General features: G+C 35.0%; 1 protein-coding gene across 2 annotated transcripts in view; it reads right to left on the minus strand.

The window, feature by feature from the left end:
* LOC113052691 (ephrin-A5b-like) overlaps window positions 1-14,660 on the minus strand; it is an 87,840-nt gene extending 73,180 nt beyond the window's left edge. The window contains exon 1 of one of the 2 annotated variants that reach the window (XM_026217096.1): window positions 14,037-14,660. In XM_026217096.1, the coding sequence (XP_026072881.1) occupies window positions 14,037-14,161 (125 nt within the window). In that variant the 5' untranslated portion in view covers window positions 14,162-14,660. The remainder of the gene's footprint in view (window positions 1-14,036) is intronic. The other variant, XM_026217095.1, reaches the window with a different exon arrangement.
* Window positions 14,661-16,990: the final 2,330 nt, after the last annotated feature.

Genomic DNA, 16,990 nt, shown 5'->3' on the forward strand with positions numbered 1-16,990 from the left:
ATTTACTGCGTGTTTTTACTGACAACATGCATGATAAAATAATTAATGGAAACATTTTTTCACTCAGAAATTGACTATATTTCTTTAATAATTACAAAGAAACAGCAAACACATTGAATTAAATGTTAAATTTTGAAGCACAAAGACTGGATTAGTATATTCTTGTAAAATGTACTATATATATATATATATATATATATATATATATATATATATATATATATATATATATATATATATATATATATATATATATTTATTTATTTATTTTGCACATTACGCACATGACAAGTCTAAACCTTGAATATAAATATATAAAAAAACTATAATAATAATAATAATAATAACTTTATATTTTTACAATTTAGAATAATAATTAATAAAAATAGTTTAATAATTTTTTTATTATTTTTTATTCAAAATATTACATATTTTATACAATTTACTATTTGTTATAATTATTAAACTTATATAATTATGCACGCACTCATTGTTTGTCAAACAAGAATATTTGTAATAATACAAATAATTATAATAATAACAACTGACCCACAAAAACTTAATACAGTTATATAATAATAAAAATAAAAAATAAAAGACCTAAGCACTAAGTGGAAAACTCTACGCGCAAATAGTGATGCTGTTTATGCAAAAGTTAATGAAAAAAAATCTTTACTGTATAAGTAGTGTAAATGGACTTTGTGAATAGCACGGTTTAATTCGACACGAACTGCACTCATGATTTAAAAATAAATAAATATATAAATACACAAAGTTGTCTCGTTTTTAAATAAGCATTGCCTCCTATGTGCAACGAAAACGGCAGTATTTGAGCGAGTAGAAAGAGCCGTCTCTCTCTGCATCATGACCCAGATCATATTCACTCTCACATTCGACTCAAGTCAGATTTAACAAAGCATTTCCTCGTTCCTCATTGGCTCTTCTGAGCGTGCCAAAAGCCATCAGGGGAAAACTGAAAGCCCAAGCCACGTGATCGAGTCAAGACACACTCTCTGATCTTCATCGACACGCCACGGTTCTCCACCATCAACCCGAAAACATGAAGAACCCCCAGCTCGGCCTTCAGGAGATTCGAACAAGAAGAGCCAGCATACCACGATTACAGCCGTTTAAGGAGTTAAAACTGTAACTTAAATACATACGATAAAGCATCCGATCTATAAACTGGATTATAGGGTTTATATAGTTCTCAATAAAAGCATTAATGTGCCAAAAAATTAGGGAAAAAAAAACTGTGCATACTAGAAATGAACAGAAAACAGAAGATGGATAAAAGATTTATGAAATCATTATTATTCAGATTAAATAAAAAAAGGAATATGAGAAAAAAACAAACAAAAAAAAATATATATATATATATATATATATATATATATATATATATATATGAGATTTACATGATTATAATGTAAAATATGATGAATAAAGAGAATTAAGTAATAAACTAATGTATTTATAATTACATTATTACATAATTTATTCTCAGAATTCAAAAACTACTTCTTTGGTTGTAAAATAAGTTAATGAATTAATAACTTATAGAAGCCTGAAATTAAATAAAGCATCTCTATAATATTTATATATATTATAATATATTTATTTTTAAATAAATATATATTTTAGTTATTTAATTTTTTTAATTGTGGTATTATGGTTCAAGTTGCAATAAAATAAATTAATAAATTAATAAATAAATTAATTAATCAATTAATCAATCAAACTGAACGACGAAAGAAAATAATATTATCTCCTATGTAAAATATGAAAGCCATACTTTTTAACAAATAACAATTTAACCATAATAATATAATATAATCAATAACTAAAGAAAACAAATGACAAAAAAAAGAAAAAAAATTGGATAATAAATTTAGTTTTTTTCTTATTCAAATAAATCAAGAACTACAAAGAACGAAATCAGATTTGTATTATAAACAAATAAAAAAGAAAAAAATTAGAAGAGAATATGTGAAAGAACTCAACGACTCGAGTAGATCATTGTGCTGATAAAAGCTCATTTAAGAGCTGATCTTTACAATAATTTAAAACAAACCCTCGGAAAAGCGTTCATTAGGAGAAACGGCCAGGCAGAGCATGCAATTACTGTTTTCATAATTGACAGTTACATCTTTTTAATCACAAGATGGCTCGAGCTATAATGAGGCGAACGAATGACGCAAAGAGCAATAAGTCAAGAAAATAATTCTCAGTGGGTTTTATCCGCAGGATCTCTTGGATGTGAATCCTAAACGAGCCAAGAACTCAATTAACACCAGAACGCTAGACAGAATCCAGAAACGCCTGAAGTTTCTGTGCAAATAAACCGATACGAGGCTCATAACACACAGGACTTCATTCTGTTTTCTGATTTCTCAAAGACAATGAGAAAAAAATATGTATTTTTTTCCAAATCAATATGCATCACAATAATTATTTACCATTAATATGGAAGGAAATGCTCCCAGATGTTTGTTGGATCATGAAAATGAATGTAAATGTAACTTGTTTGTTCACAATTAAGCTCCACAGAGTAAGTTAGCATTTAATTTAAGTTAGCCATTAAATCCTTTTTATTTTTTCTGATTTAATACAAATTTATCATCAGAAATGGTGTGCAATGAAATTAACTGAAACAGATTTTAAAATGTAATCAAATGAACAAATAACAATTAATTAGTTTACATCGCATATCTATTTTGATATTATTTTTATACACATTCATATTGAATTGATGCTGGTTGATGGGAATGATATTTATTTATTTATCTGTTTGTTTGTTTATTAAATAAATGAATAAATGACTAAATATTTTATTTATTTATTTATTCATTTATTTAAATGAATAAATAAATTTATTCAAATTTTTATTCAAATTTATTTATTTCTTTATTCATTAAATAAATAACTAAATTAATTAATTAATTAATTAATGACTATATAATGAATGTATTAAATGTGTGTTAAATGTCTAAATAAATAAAGATTTTTTTTTTATTATACATTTATTTAAATGTAATCAAATGAAAATATAACAATTAATTTACCTAAAAAACGTTGGATTTTATATATATATATATATATATATATATCCTTCAAATTTATATTATTAATAGTTGTACTAGTAGTATTTTGAGAAGTACATTTTAGTATAAAACAGCAATATATTTCTGTAATAAGTTCTTCAAGTTAAACCAAACTTTTATTTTGGCGGGTTTTCATGGCGATCTTTCAGTCTCAGACTGGCTACAATCGCATTGATTTCTCCTGTGATCGAAAACTTTTTTCCAGAGCTTATCATCATTAGTGACAGATCTTTTTATAAGTGTATATATATTATAAATTTATTTCGATATGATAATCATGCAATGCCCGGCCCTCCTACAATGCAATCTGTGCAACACGAGATGCTGATTTCACAATATTACCAAGAAAAAACAAGAGTGAAAGAAAAGACAAAGAAACCGCAATTTTTCCCCATTGTTTTGGCGATGACTCTCGGCAGCGATGCACATAAATAACTCCTGTCTCCGTTGTGCATCTGACGGGATTCGTCCTGTATCTTCTCAAGGTGCTCTCACTGAGAAACCGCTCATAAATTGTATTTTTATGTTTCCTGGACACGCAGTGACTAATGCGTCTATCAGATGCTTTATAGCTGCATTGTAGCTGCTCATACATGCCATAAAAGCATTGTAAAGTCTGCTCTTCTCTACACCGCTAATTGCTCACGCAGCAAGACACATTTGTAAAGTCTGCTCTTCTCTACACCGCTAATTGCTCACGCAGCAAGACACATTTTTACGGGCGTATTACCTCATCCCTTTATGGAAATATTTATGTTTCTGTCCAGAAAGACTGTTTTATTATTGCTAGTTGATTTTTGGATGGACGCGTGTCTTTTATAGGCAGACCTTTCTGGTTTTGGCTAGAGATTGCATGGTTTGGTCAGTCATTACTGTAGATAAAAGCAAGCAAAACAAAGTTTGGAATTGAAATGCATGTGGGATGCGTGTGTGTGTGTGTGTGTGTGTGTGTGTGTTATCGCCATCATGAGTCACCGTAAACATGCCCTCATGCATTTGTTTCTCAGGTGTCGTGTTCACCTGAAGATTAAGAATTTCCCACAAGCTTTTTTTGTAGCCGTTGTGTTCGGTTGCTTCTTAAGCTCGCAGGCTAGTAACTAAATCCCACCGCCCTTTGTTCACAAACACAAAAGACGTGCTCTCTGTGGATGGGAGTTGTGCGACTGAGGGTTGGCAATGTGTAAAACAAACTGGAGCTTGGGTCGTAGGTGCACTGTTCATTTGAGACGACCAGGTAAATCTGTGCTGCACAAAATAAATAAACAGTGAGATTTAATTAGAGGCTGCTAATCAATGCTTAGCGTGGAATGGGAGTTTCTCCTGGCTTTCAAAGCGATACGCTTCAACTGTACCTTTCTGCATCGTTGCATCTGTGTTTATGTTTGGAAAATACACTGCTGGTCAAAATATCAAAATATTATCTTCTGCTCAGAAAAATACAGTAATATTGCAAACTAATGTTATGATTTAAAAGAACGGTTTTATATTTAAATGCACTTTAAAATTGATTTTATTCCTGTACATTCAAAGCTGGATTTTCAAATGGCATAATTAAATTTTTTTTATTCTTATTATTATCTTATTGCTCAACAAGGCTGATTAAAAATACTGTAAAAACAATAGAAATTTTGAAATATTACAATTCATAATAGCTGTTTTCTATTGTAATATACATTAAAGTGTAATTTATTTCTGTGATGCTCCGCTGTATTTTCAGCATCATTCCTCCAGTCTTCAGTATCACATGATCTTCAGAAATCATGAAAATATGTTGATTTAGGGCTAAGATTTTTATTTTAATGCATCACAGTTTCCACAAAAATTATTTTCAACATTGATAATAATCAGAAATGTTTCTTGAGCAGCAAATCATCATATTTTCATGATTTCTGAAGATCATGTGACACTGAAGACTGGAGGAATGATGCTGAAAATTAAACCGTTTCATCACAGAAATAAATTTCATTTTACTAAAGATTCACGTTTAAAACAGCTGATTGAAATTGTAATAATATTTCACAATTTGACAGTTTTTATTGTATTTTTCATGCAGCCTTGGCGAGCAGAAGAGACTTCTTTCACAATAATTCAAAATCATAATTATTCCAAACTTTTGACGGGTAAGTGTAAAATCATTTCTAATGACGCATAAAGCACAGCTAAACGCTTGACCGTCACTCGAATTAATTTAGCATGCAAATCTGATTCTGATTACCAAATACAGTTGACAAATAAACACAATTACTATCGCAGCAGAGCGGCCCAAGAATGCGTTGAAACAAAAGCAAAGCCAAACATTTTTTTGCACGGTTCTCTCTCGTCGTAAATCTTCAGAGAGTTGATATTTCGGCTCGGCTCAATGTCAGCGCTGGTTACGCCGGACACGGCCAGACGAGTCTGACCCCCTCGCCTCCTCCGCCGGCCTTTCTCTTCACATTACTTCTGCTATTCTAACTCTTCCACTTCTGCGCGGCTTCAATTATGCACTAGAATAACACAGGCCCCAGCTCGCGCCATATGACATAAAGGCCGATTACGGGCGTGAATAATTCAGCCACCGTCGTGTCGTTGGCGATAGGGCGCCAGAATCGCGTGCAGAACAGTCCTGCCTCTTTTAGAGAAACCCTTCTGCTTCTTTCGACACTCGGCTTTAAGCGAATTTCTGTGGCAAGTTCGACTGAATTTTCAGCATGCTGGATTAACAATCCAATGACATACAATAAAAGAGTCTCCTTTCCGAACCAAGACGTCTCTTAGAGTTCAAGCTGAAATAAAAGCAGCCCTCGACCCCTCAGATTTCACCTTCGGTGTTTCCGCGCGGCCGCCTTGACCTGGTTTCTTCAGGATTGCGTGCGAAGGTTTGCTGTGAGATCACAAACAGCTCTTAATATTTCATACAGTCACTCGCCAGCATCTCAGCGTCCGAACCAATCAGACGGCAGGAAACGCTGCGCTCCCATTGGCTGATCGACGCATCACAGGCCTCCTGCAGGTAGAGTTAAGAAGACTTCTACACGTTCACAGAGGAGGAATAAAACGAGCCGTGTCAAAACACAATTAATAAAAACATTACGAATATTGAAGTAGAGATGCTACTAGACATAGTTTAACACCAATTAAATTTACTCAAAATAATAATGAATAAAAATAAAACTATATAAGGTTAATATTTAAATTAAAAAATGAATGTAATAAATAACATTATATTTGAAAATAAAATACAAATATTATATAAATATAAATGTTGCCAAACTGTAATATATATATATATATATATATATATATATATATATATATATATATTTCTAGAGTTTAAATCAGCATTATTTTAATACCATTGAAATACTATTATTTTTTTATTAAGTTTGTATTTTTCTATTTTCATTTTCATTTTAGTTCAGGTTTTAGCAATTTTGTTGCACATTTTTGTAATTTACAGAAATTTTGGAGAGTTATTTAGTAAATATATACATAAAGTTTTATTCATTTTAATTTGAGTTATTTAAGTACATCAACTTGAACTCAATTAAAATAAGCAATGCTGTCTAGACAACTAGCTGAAATAAAAAGCTTTTAATATTTTATTTTATTCCAGTAACCTTTTATTTAATTTAATGTAATACAAAATGTCGTTTAATGGTTTTAATTTGAGTTCAATAGCCTTGGTATAACTAAAGCACTTCCCAAATGTATTTAATATCAAAGACCAAGATACATTATTATATATTTATATAAGAATAAACATTGATTTTATTGCATATATAAAAAAATATATATTTATTTAACAGACTTCTGACCACTTATTGTTGTTGTTATTATTACTACATTTAAAGTGTGTTGCATCTCACAAATTCAAAAAAAACAAACAAATATGAATTGTGCAGATTTCTTAGGATAAATCGTTTTATCTCAAATATTTTGTTACATGAAAATATTTTATTATATCAGTAAAAATGGGTGGCTAATACAAATGATGACAAATTACACATACTTTTATTCTCACGATCTTAAGATGCTTTATGTGTAATGCTAATTCTAGATATTTCTCTTCGTATAAAACAATCAAGAATTTCATATTTACACATCATCAGCAACGAGCTGTAAACTTTTAGATTAGACGTCTGTCTTCACCCTCACCATCTGGATGTTTGTGACCCGTCCGTATTAACTAAGCGTCCAGTAGCCACAACACTGGGCCCGAATCAAACAGAGGAGCGCAGGAGACACCCCAGCAGCCCTAAAGCCCTGAGCCTATTACACCCGATGTGAAGGGCACAGTAATCCTCAATTAGTCCAGAGAGAGAGAGAAGCGCCCCAGATGGCCTCTTCCATTCGACCGGACCATCGAGCTCCAGGGGGGCAAGAACAACACATCTTGAGGTTTGGGAAGCAGAGAGATCAGCTCCCAAACAAACACAGCTTCAAAAAGAGATGCTGAACATCCAGTCAACACAGAACAGAAGACGTTCTTCTCAGGATGTGAAATCAACTGTCCGGGCGATATCTTTAGCGTAACTGCGTTTCTGCAGACTTCCAAAAGACTCTCCAGGGTTCCTCTTAAGTCTTATTTATCTCATTAGGCCTTTGACACTGATCAATATGAATGCCGAATGTGAGCGGGAAGGTTTATATGCAGGAGAGGAAGAGGGATTAAAGAGGAAAGGGTTTTGTGTCGGTAGACAATGAGCCGATGGCTTTTTAAGGCCTTTAGTGACTCCATGCCATTACCTCGTGAAAGAGAGGACGCCGAGGAGACCTCGAGTCACTTCAGACCCACAGACGCTTAACAAACACACAACAACACCCGCATTCCCAGGTGACCCGGCAAGATTTACACCAAACCACGAGATCTAGGAGAAAACATCAACAAACGTCAGGTTACAAGCTGTCGAACATGCTTGACCACTATTTTAAGACAAAGGAAGCTGTTTTATAAACTGAAGGAATTTGTTTTGATACACGAGCACGGAAAAGTTTGTCACATTTACTCGTTTGGTTTTATATCTTCAAAAACAATTTTTTTAAATTATGTATATATGTTCATATGTATACAGAATTTATATTTTTATACAACACTAAAGTTAATAAGTGAAGCATTTAAGCAGAAGCCTTCAGATCAAAAGGTCTTTATTTTTTGTGAAATCTAAAACAAATAAAAATAAATAAAGAAAGAATTTAATATAATAATATTAAATAAATTAAAAGTTAATTTTAAAAGATTTGAAGAGCAGATCAAAAGATCTTTAGATCTTGAGAAACAAATAAATTAATAAATATAAAAAAACACAACTGTAAAAAATGAAAAATATTTATATTGATAAAATATTATATAAACAACTCTATTTCTAAAAAAAAAAAAAGTTTTTTATTTTATGTTATTTTAAATGTCAAAATCAAGAAAATAAAATTAAATAAAATGAAGATGTAAAAATGTATGTGTGCGCAGAACTTACATTTGTCTACAAATAAATTTAAAGCATTTATGCACAAACATTCAGATCAAAAGCTCTTTAGATCTTAAAAAAAAACATAAATTCAGTCACTTCACGCAGGGGAACCCAAGTGTTTCGGGAAAGCGAAGGCAAATCACGTTCCTCTGTGCTTTGTGCACGTCTCCGACATCTTTCCAACAACACGAGGCCTGATACTGTATCTCGAGTGCAACAAAACCCCCTCGACCCATCACGAAACCCCTCTGCCCCCAGAGGACTTCAAGAAGGACAAAGGCCAGTCCTGGGGTTAATCCTGTCGGCTTAGGGCTCGTCTCAGACCCCGAGCTCCCAAATGTCACCTACATTGTTCGAAGCGTCCAGACACATTGGTCTGTGAAACCCTGCTTGGCATGGGAGAGATCTCTTCTGCGCTCCATTGTGGGCCGTTCACGCAGAGAGTATTACAAGCAGCACTCCATTCACCCCCTTCATCCTCTCCTGCTCTCCTTTCTCTAAATGCATGCATACTTTCGGTCCGGGTTGTGGAGAGGCGACAGCGAGGGGAAACAATAGTGGCCTTTCAGAGCGGCCGAGGCCTGGCCGTGAGGAACCGGCCGCTCAATATTTACAGCGGGCGGACGCTTTGTTTGTTTGTTTGTCTGGACGAGGAGCCGCCTGCCGGAGTAAACACTGATGCACGTTAGAAACAATCAAATGATGCACTCACTCCACACACTCTCTGCACTTATGAAATCTTACGGCACGTTACCTGGCTGCCAGCGAGTCTCACAAAACCCATTTCAGTTTCTTGAAAACTTGCCCCGCAGCTGGAGACTGATTTATTTTCCTTAAACGGAGGTGTGAATGTGGAACGGCACGGGTGAAGCAGACGTGACCGATGCACCAGCCCCATTTAGACCAATGCAGCGTTACAAATAAAGCATTCGAACAGTCAGAAACACGGTTTGCATCGAATATTAATTCATAAAATCAATCGCACAAAAGTCTTGTTCAGTAGAAGTATCATGCATCAAACGTTCCTCTATTACTAGCAGATGATGCACAAACACCTGTCCTGTGCATTTGCTTATTTTCATCATTATTTGCTGGATGGGGCTCTCAAGCTTCGAATATTAATTTATAGTAGACATGCATTGTGAATAAAAGCAAATCAAATAAATTGCACTGCCTTCAGTAAAAGGATCTTGCTTTACAAGCTCTATCACGGCCAGATGATGCACAGACACAAGTATGTAAAATACACTTCAAGGTACTGAAATGCATCTTTTTGGGGTAAATAAAGTACAAAGGTGTATCTTATGAAAGGGTATCATTTGCGTTTGCATATTCTAATTATAATTTTTTAGATGAGGCTCTCAAATTTCAATGCATTATTTTAAATTCATATTACATGTGCATTATGAATAAAAACAAAAAATGTAATAAATTGCATTACTTCACAACAGTCCTGCTCAGTGAAATGGTCTTGTTTTATGAGCTTTCTCATTTCTACCAGATGATGCATAAAATCAATTTAGGCAAAAATGTGTACCTTTAAGGTACAGCAATGAACTTTTTGGTGTAAATAAGGTACAAAGACGCCTTTTGAAAGAGTATCACCCCAGCTGTTTTAAACAAATTGCATTACTTTACAACAGTCTCGTTCGATAAAAAAGGATCTTGCTTTACAAGCTCTCTTAATGCACAAACATCTGTCTTATGCATGCTCTCAGAGAGAAATAAAACGTATAAAAGCTGTCACCGGGGCGCTACCCTTTCAAACGCTACTAATGCATCCCATTTAGGGACAGATATTTGTCTTTAAGGTACTTCAATGGTGTAAATAAGGTACATTGGTGTATCTTATAAAAGGGTATCCATCCCAGTGACAGCTTTTGGTACTTTCAAATATTAATTCATATAAAGAATGCATCATGAATAAAAGCGAATAAAATAAACTGCACTAACTTCACAAAAGTGGATCATGCTTCAAAAGTTCCTCTTTTAAAACCAGACGATGCACAAACATCTGTCTTTCTTGTGCATTTGTTTATTTTGACCGGTTTGGATATTAATTATGCATTATGAATAAAAGCTAATAAATAAAATGCATTTCACAACAGGATTGTTCAGAAAAGGATCTTGCTTTAAGAGCTCTCTAGTACTTCATAACTTTGATGCTTTACAGTTTACAAAGCCTGTTTTCTGAAAACAACAGACAGTAGATCTCTGGCTCTTCTTCTCGTAGCAAGAGAATAAAAAACTGTTGCATTGCACGAAACGTCCCGCTGCCTTTTCAAGCAGCTAATGAGCTGAAGTTATTTCTCTGCCTAACATTAATCCACTGCCATCCTGGTCTCTGCTTTTCAAATCTGCTGTCCTTTATGAATTATTGTCCATAATAATTCTCACAGACCTGCTGAACTCTCCAGTATGCAAACCATCTTTCAGAATGAATTTGAAGAGTGAAAAGGCACGGCACATTTTACACACCGTGGGAGAAGTTTTCCGAGGCTGAAAGAGGAATTTAGGCAGTGTCACAACTACTCAAGTCAGTCCGAATAGCAGCAGGATCCGTTTAAGACTGAAGAATAATATCTGGAGCAGCAGTCATATATGGCCACATGCATGAGGAACATACCGTGTTTTATGTTTCTCTGCTGAGCTGGATACTTTATTAATGTACTTGTTTAATCTCCCACAGAAGAAGGGGATTTAAGAGGTGCTAAAATGCACATAAAGTACACGGAGGCTGTTAGGAACGTAACATTTGTTACATGTAACAAAATTTTGTTACAAATGTAACAAAATACATTTGTTATTTGTTACATGTATGATTAAACAACGGTGGGAACTTTGCTCTTAAAATATATCTGGGCTAAACTATGTAAAGCAGCAGGAGAAAAAACACAAAAGAGTTTAAGTTATAAAAAAAATGCTATTTAAAAAGTTATTAATATTTCGATTATAACAATTGTATCACAAATATTTTGCAAGTAAACTTTTAATAAATAATTATAAATATTTAATATTTATTAGAAATTATTTGCTAATGTTTATGTTTAATAAATAATTAAAAATATTTTATTCTAAATTATGAATATCTTTATTTTTTTTAAATGGTTTATAGTATATACATATGGTTTATAATTTTTTATAAAAATAAAAATAAATATTTTTATTGGAAAATATTTTTATTTTGCAAGCAATTTTTTATCAACAGTAATAAAAATTAATATTTTTTTTATATTTAATTATAATTGTTTTTAAAATGAAATACATTTAAATAACAAGTTTGAACTGTGTTTTGTTGTATTTTGGTGAGTTGATGTTCTAAATGCTGTCCCGTAAACACGTTTAAGTCGAGTGGGAACACATTTCTGACTGCTTCATCATGGAACATTTTCACGAGCGACAAACGATCGTGTTTCAGCTGAATGTATGTGGGGTTTCCGTTCGGAGAGCGTGTGACCCTTGCACCCGGGTCTCCGCACAGCCGGAATGAAGCTCCTGAAATATCTAATTGTATTCATTCATTTTCTCTGCTCAGCATGGCACTGAGAAATAAAGAGAGTCACAGCTAACAGGGAAGGAAGTCAGAGGGAAATCTGGCTAGTGGGGTTTCTTGAGCATGGGAAACGGTACCGCGTCCTCATTACGGCCGTTTACTGTGCCAAACGTGCAGTGAGTAATTAACCACTCCACACTTCATTCTCATGTGATGAACACAAAAAGAACGGATGGGATTTCCTAAACTTGCATGCAAAATAATTCATTATGAATGATGAGTTTTACAGTCCATGTGTTCATATCATCTCCTGCATGCATGCACTTCTTGTTAAGATCACTATGAGTCAAACAAAGCAGATTATTGCACATCAAAATGAGTTACTGGACACAAAACATCCTTTCTGTGAGTCTATCTGCCTTCCGCTAACAAAAACAAGACAATAAAAGACTTCACAAACCACTGGATTCTTACAGGCCTTGACGGGAATCACTGCAAACCATCTGTGCTTCTGAGAGCTAGGGTTAGTTCCCCCAAAAAACATGGAGGAGAAAAAAAATACAGGACTTTATCCTTGTGAAATATTATTATTTTTTTATGCACAGCAATGTGCAGTTAAACTTTTTTTTTAACTGCGGAAAAACACAGAAAAAAAACTCACTGTGAAGAAGGTTTCAAAACGGTCTGCTCCTCTCAAATGAGTTTTAAATATGATATGAAACCTATTATTTTACTTGTACTGGAGATGCATTGAAAAAAAAAATGCTTTTCATTGCTTTTATGAAAAGTGTAAATGTGTGGATTTTAATTTAAAAAAAAAATACACATTTTAAATAACTAAGGAAAAATAAAAATAAATAGTGACTGAGATACTAATACTGTAAATCAATGGTCATGTAAAGACTGGAGTTATATTCTCTAGCCCGTTTGAATTGATTTTCTTAATCAGAGAAGGAAACAAACAGCACTTTAATCTGCATTAATAAATGCATTCTAGTTTCTGTTTGGTCTAGAGATATAAACGCTGTGCTCTCATCTGTAAATGCATTCACCTCATCTTATCATTGTAAGACATTTATATATTTATTTACTGAGAATTGCAGAGTCATTTACAGTTGTGTTTATTGGTGTGAAACTGATCCCATCTGCCGCCTTTTTAATATCCACAAATACACCTGCTTTTAATCAGTGTTTTAGTTCAAATAATTTCAGGACATTGAACAGCATTTATATATTAATTCACATATTGCATTTATTTTTTATTTCAGTTTCACTGTAAGTGAATCGACGCTTCAAAAGCACACAAATGCATTTACACTGCAAGAAAAAAGCCTTAGATTAATTATAGATTTTTGCAAAGCAGCGTTTTTCACTTATGCAACTGTAAATATTCATATTATAATAACTGTATTGGAAAAATGCACCACGCCTTGAAAAACCATGAGACTGAAAGCAGCTGAAAATGAGAATTAAACACAGCAGGCTTCGGAAGCCAACACTAAAGTCAACTTTGCAATATAAAGTGCGATCGGGCACGCGCAGAAACGCTCGCGAGAAACTCTCAATAACTGCGTGCCATCCAACACAATTCAATCCATAACGCCTTATTAAACAGTTAAAAAAATACGTTTTTTATTTTTAATTCTAACTGTGAGTGTTTCATCTGACACATATTGCATGCATTCATATGCATAAACGGAATTTTATATTACTCAACAGTTCTGCATGAAATAAAATAAAAACCCACTATTCATTATTTATAACAAATCGCGAATAATCGCAGAAACACGATCGACTCAATAAAGCGTGTGTGTGCATATAATTAACCCGACTGCCCATCGTTGCGTTCATTTCATCTTAATAATAATTTTCACACAGGCTACCTTAATGAGCGTGTTTTAAACCTGGGTCTGTGTAGAAATGCTCACGCAAGAGAAAGTGTCACGCGCACAAAGTAGCTCCCGGCGAACAGACGCGCGCGGATGCGCTCACCTGGGGTTGCTTCGGTTCCAGTAGACAGCGTATCGATCAGCCATCACCTTTGAGCTGGGCTCTTGACTAAATACACACATCCACAGAATCACACCCACGAATAGGATCATTTCCACTTGCAGCATCGCTACAGCGCACTCGGACACCTATATTCCTCTTGCTTTAGTCGACTTTGATTCGCATCTGTGGCTCTGCGGATGTCAGAGAGTGGAGCAAGTGATGAGATGTCCACGATCTTCTGTCAGTGCTGTGAATGTCCGCACTTCGGTCAATAACTGTGGACTGCGCCGCCGGAGAGACGAAAACCGGGAAGTCAGTGTTCAGGGTTCATTCTGAGCAGAAACCATCTGATCTGCAGAAGCTCTTCTCATGCGCACATGCAACTACAGAACAGGAGGAGCGCGCTGTCAGTCCGGCTCCGTGCGCACAGGTTTGGAGAAGTTGCCAGACGCTCAGACTGATCTCGGAGAGATGGAGAGCAGGGGTCCGTTCAGATGAACGCGGAGCTCGACAAACACACCCGCGCTCCGGACGCGCGTCATTCTACTGCGGGTCATCTGGGAGTTTGCTGATGCGCTTTCGGTTCGGCGGGAGGTGTGAGGATGGTGTGAACCCGGCGACGCTCACCGCGAATGTGTGTTCGGTTACAGCGGGACGCAGAGGAAGCCCATTGGCCCGCACTCGGGTGGGCGGGGCGCTAACATCACAAGCCCCGCCTCTAACCTTTTACTTCACCCACTTCATAAATATAACCCAAAGAAGAGAGAGAGACAACGATACATAGATAGATAGATAGACAGATAGATAGATAGATCATTTCAAACTAAATATTATTATAATATGTTCCAAATTAACTATTATAAACAAACAAATATAATAGTGTGAAATATAAAAATAAAACTATGAGCATACAGATACACACATATGCATTAATGTAAATCATGCATAAGGACAGATAGATTTAAAACTAAAATCAAGAATAAGTTAAATAACTAATAATTAAATACTATAATATACTACTGTATATATAATAATAATAAAAAAAATAATAAATATAATAAAATCATAACAAAAATAATATACAGAGACATAAAATTATTTAAAATAACTATTAATTGTTGTAAAGAATTGTACATTTCAATTTGCGGTATTAAATATTGTTTAATTGTGTGCTGAGCTGATGGCAGTGTGCACTTGTTGCAGAGACAGTGTTTGTGTGTGTGTGTGTGTGTGTTGCAGAGAGAGAGAGAGAGAGAGTCTCTGCGAATGCATACACACAGAACACATGAGAAAAGAGCTGCGAGCGATGCCGGAAAATACACAATAGTGGCTAAATATTTACTCTATTATAGGAATTATGTTAATGTCAATCAAACCTCGACCTCCGTGTCATCAGAGCACCGTATACACTAAATATTAGATCCACTCTGAGACTTTGGGAATCCTGGAGCCTCTCAACCTGTTGCTTCACAGAACTCTGATGACCTTCAGAAGCTGTCTGTTTGTGGAGCGAGTGCTTTCGGATGTACTTGGCCTTCAGCCGCTCCAAATCACACAGCTCCTCCGGCGGCGGGGGCCAGTTGTCCCCTGTATTCTGGTCACATCGAGCAGCAGGGGGCGGCTCGGGGGGATGAGGTCATTGCATCAGCAGCAGCAGCGTCTCTGCAATCTCTCCTCACCGAAACAGCCGTGTTCTCCCGCTGAGCTGCGTACAGAACGCATGTTGCCTCCATCTGATTTCAAAGAGAAAGATGATATTCCTTTCACCCGGGCCTCGGCATCACAATAGGCATTTCGATTACTTCTTATGCCATATAATTTTCCATCGAGGACAAGCTGTCAAAGAAACAGACAAGTTTGAACCTCATCCACAGACAAATTTATCGTGATTGATTGTTATTGTATATAGAGGTGCAGAAAGCGATTCTATCATGCAGGAAAAAAAACTCTTCTGCGAGATGGAAAACCATTCACCTCGCTGTTAAAAAGTTCACAGAGATATGAGTTTTCCAAGAGTAAGTGGCAGTAAATAACTATACACAAATAATTAATGACCCTCACGATAAATGATGTTCAGCATCTAATGGCCGTGAGAGTGAAACCCAAGAAAAGCATCAGAGAACTGCTTACTGATGCTGAAATATTGAACACAAGGCTGTCAGATGAAGCGTTACAGGGACACTGTAAAACATACATTAACCTTAAAAAGGAGGGATGCATTATACCAGGTTGTAGCATTTATGCTAATTTCCACCTGTAGTCCCTGGGCAGGCTGATGACCAATATAATACACATGTTAATAATACATTTACCCCTAAAAAGCATTTAAATTACCACACCGTTCATTCCTCAAACATAAATTTACAAATACAGTCTCACATGCACATGAATTACACTTTGTAGCCTACTCATGTTGATTCAATGGACGTTTTAAAACGCCTAGCTTTTTCATTTAAAGGAATAGTTCACCCAAACATGAAAATGTGCTGTTAATTTACTCACCCTGAGTTCATCCAAGATGTAAGTGACTTTTTTCTTCAGTAGAGAAACTGTGATCCTTGGTGATTCATAAAATACAAGTCAGTGGCTGCCTGATTTTGAAAAAAAAAAGAAATAGCATATCAGACAACACAAAATTAATCTCTGCAAGAAACTGAACATTATTTACTACATTCCTACCTGAAATCCAGAGCCTCATGCAATGGAGAATCCGATTATTTCCCGCGAACTGATTCTTTCGGACAGTCCGCTTCAATGAACTGGTTCAGTTCTCTAGTTCCTTGATGCAATCATGCAGGATCAGATATGCCGGTTATTTTGACTCTTTTTGAGTTGATGTGACAGTCAGACATCTGAAAGTGAGTTCTGAATGAGTAACTTGTAGAGCTGTGCTGCCTAAGCCACAAACTGATTCAAACGATTCACTCCAATTTGGTGAACTGGTTCATCTAGTT

This window comes from Carassius auratus, chromosome 33 (assembly GCF_003368295.1).
Source record: "Carassius auratus strain Wakin chromosome 33, ASM336829v1, whole genome shotgun sequence".
Taxonomy (NCBI): domain Eukaryota; kingdom Metazoa; phylum Chordata; class Actinopteri; order Cypriniformes; family Cyprinidae; genus Carassius; species Carassius auratus.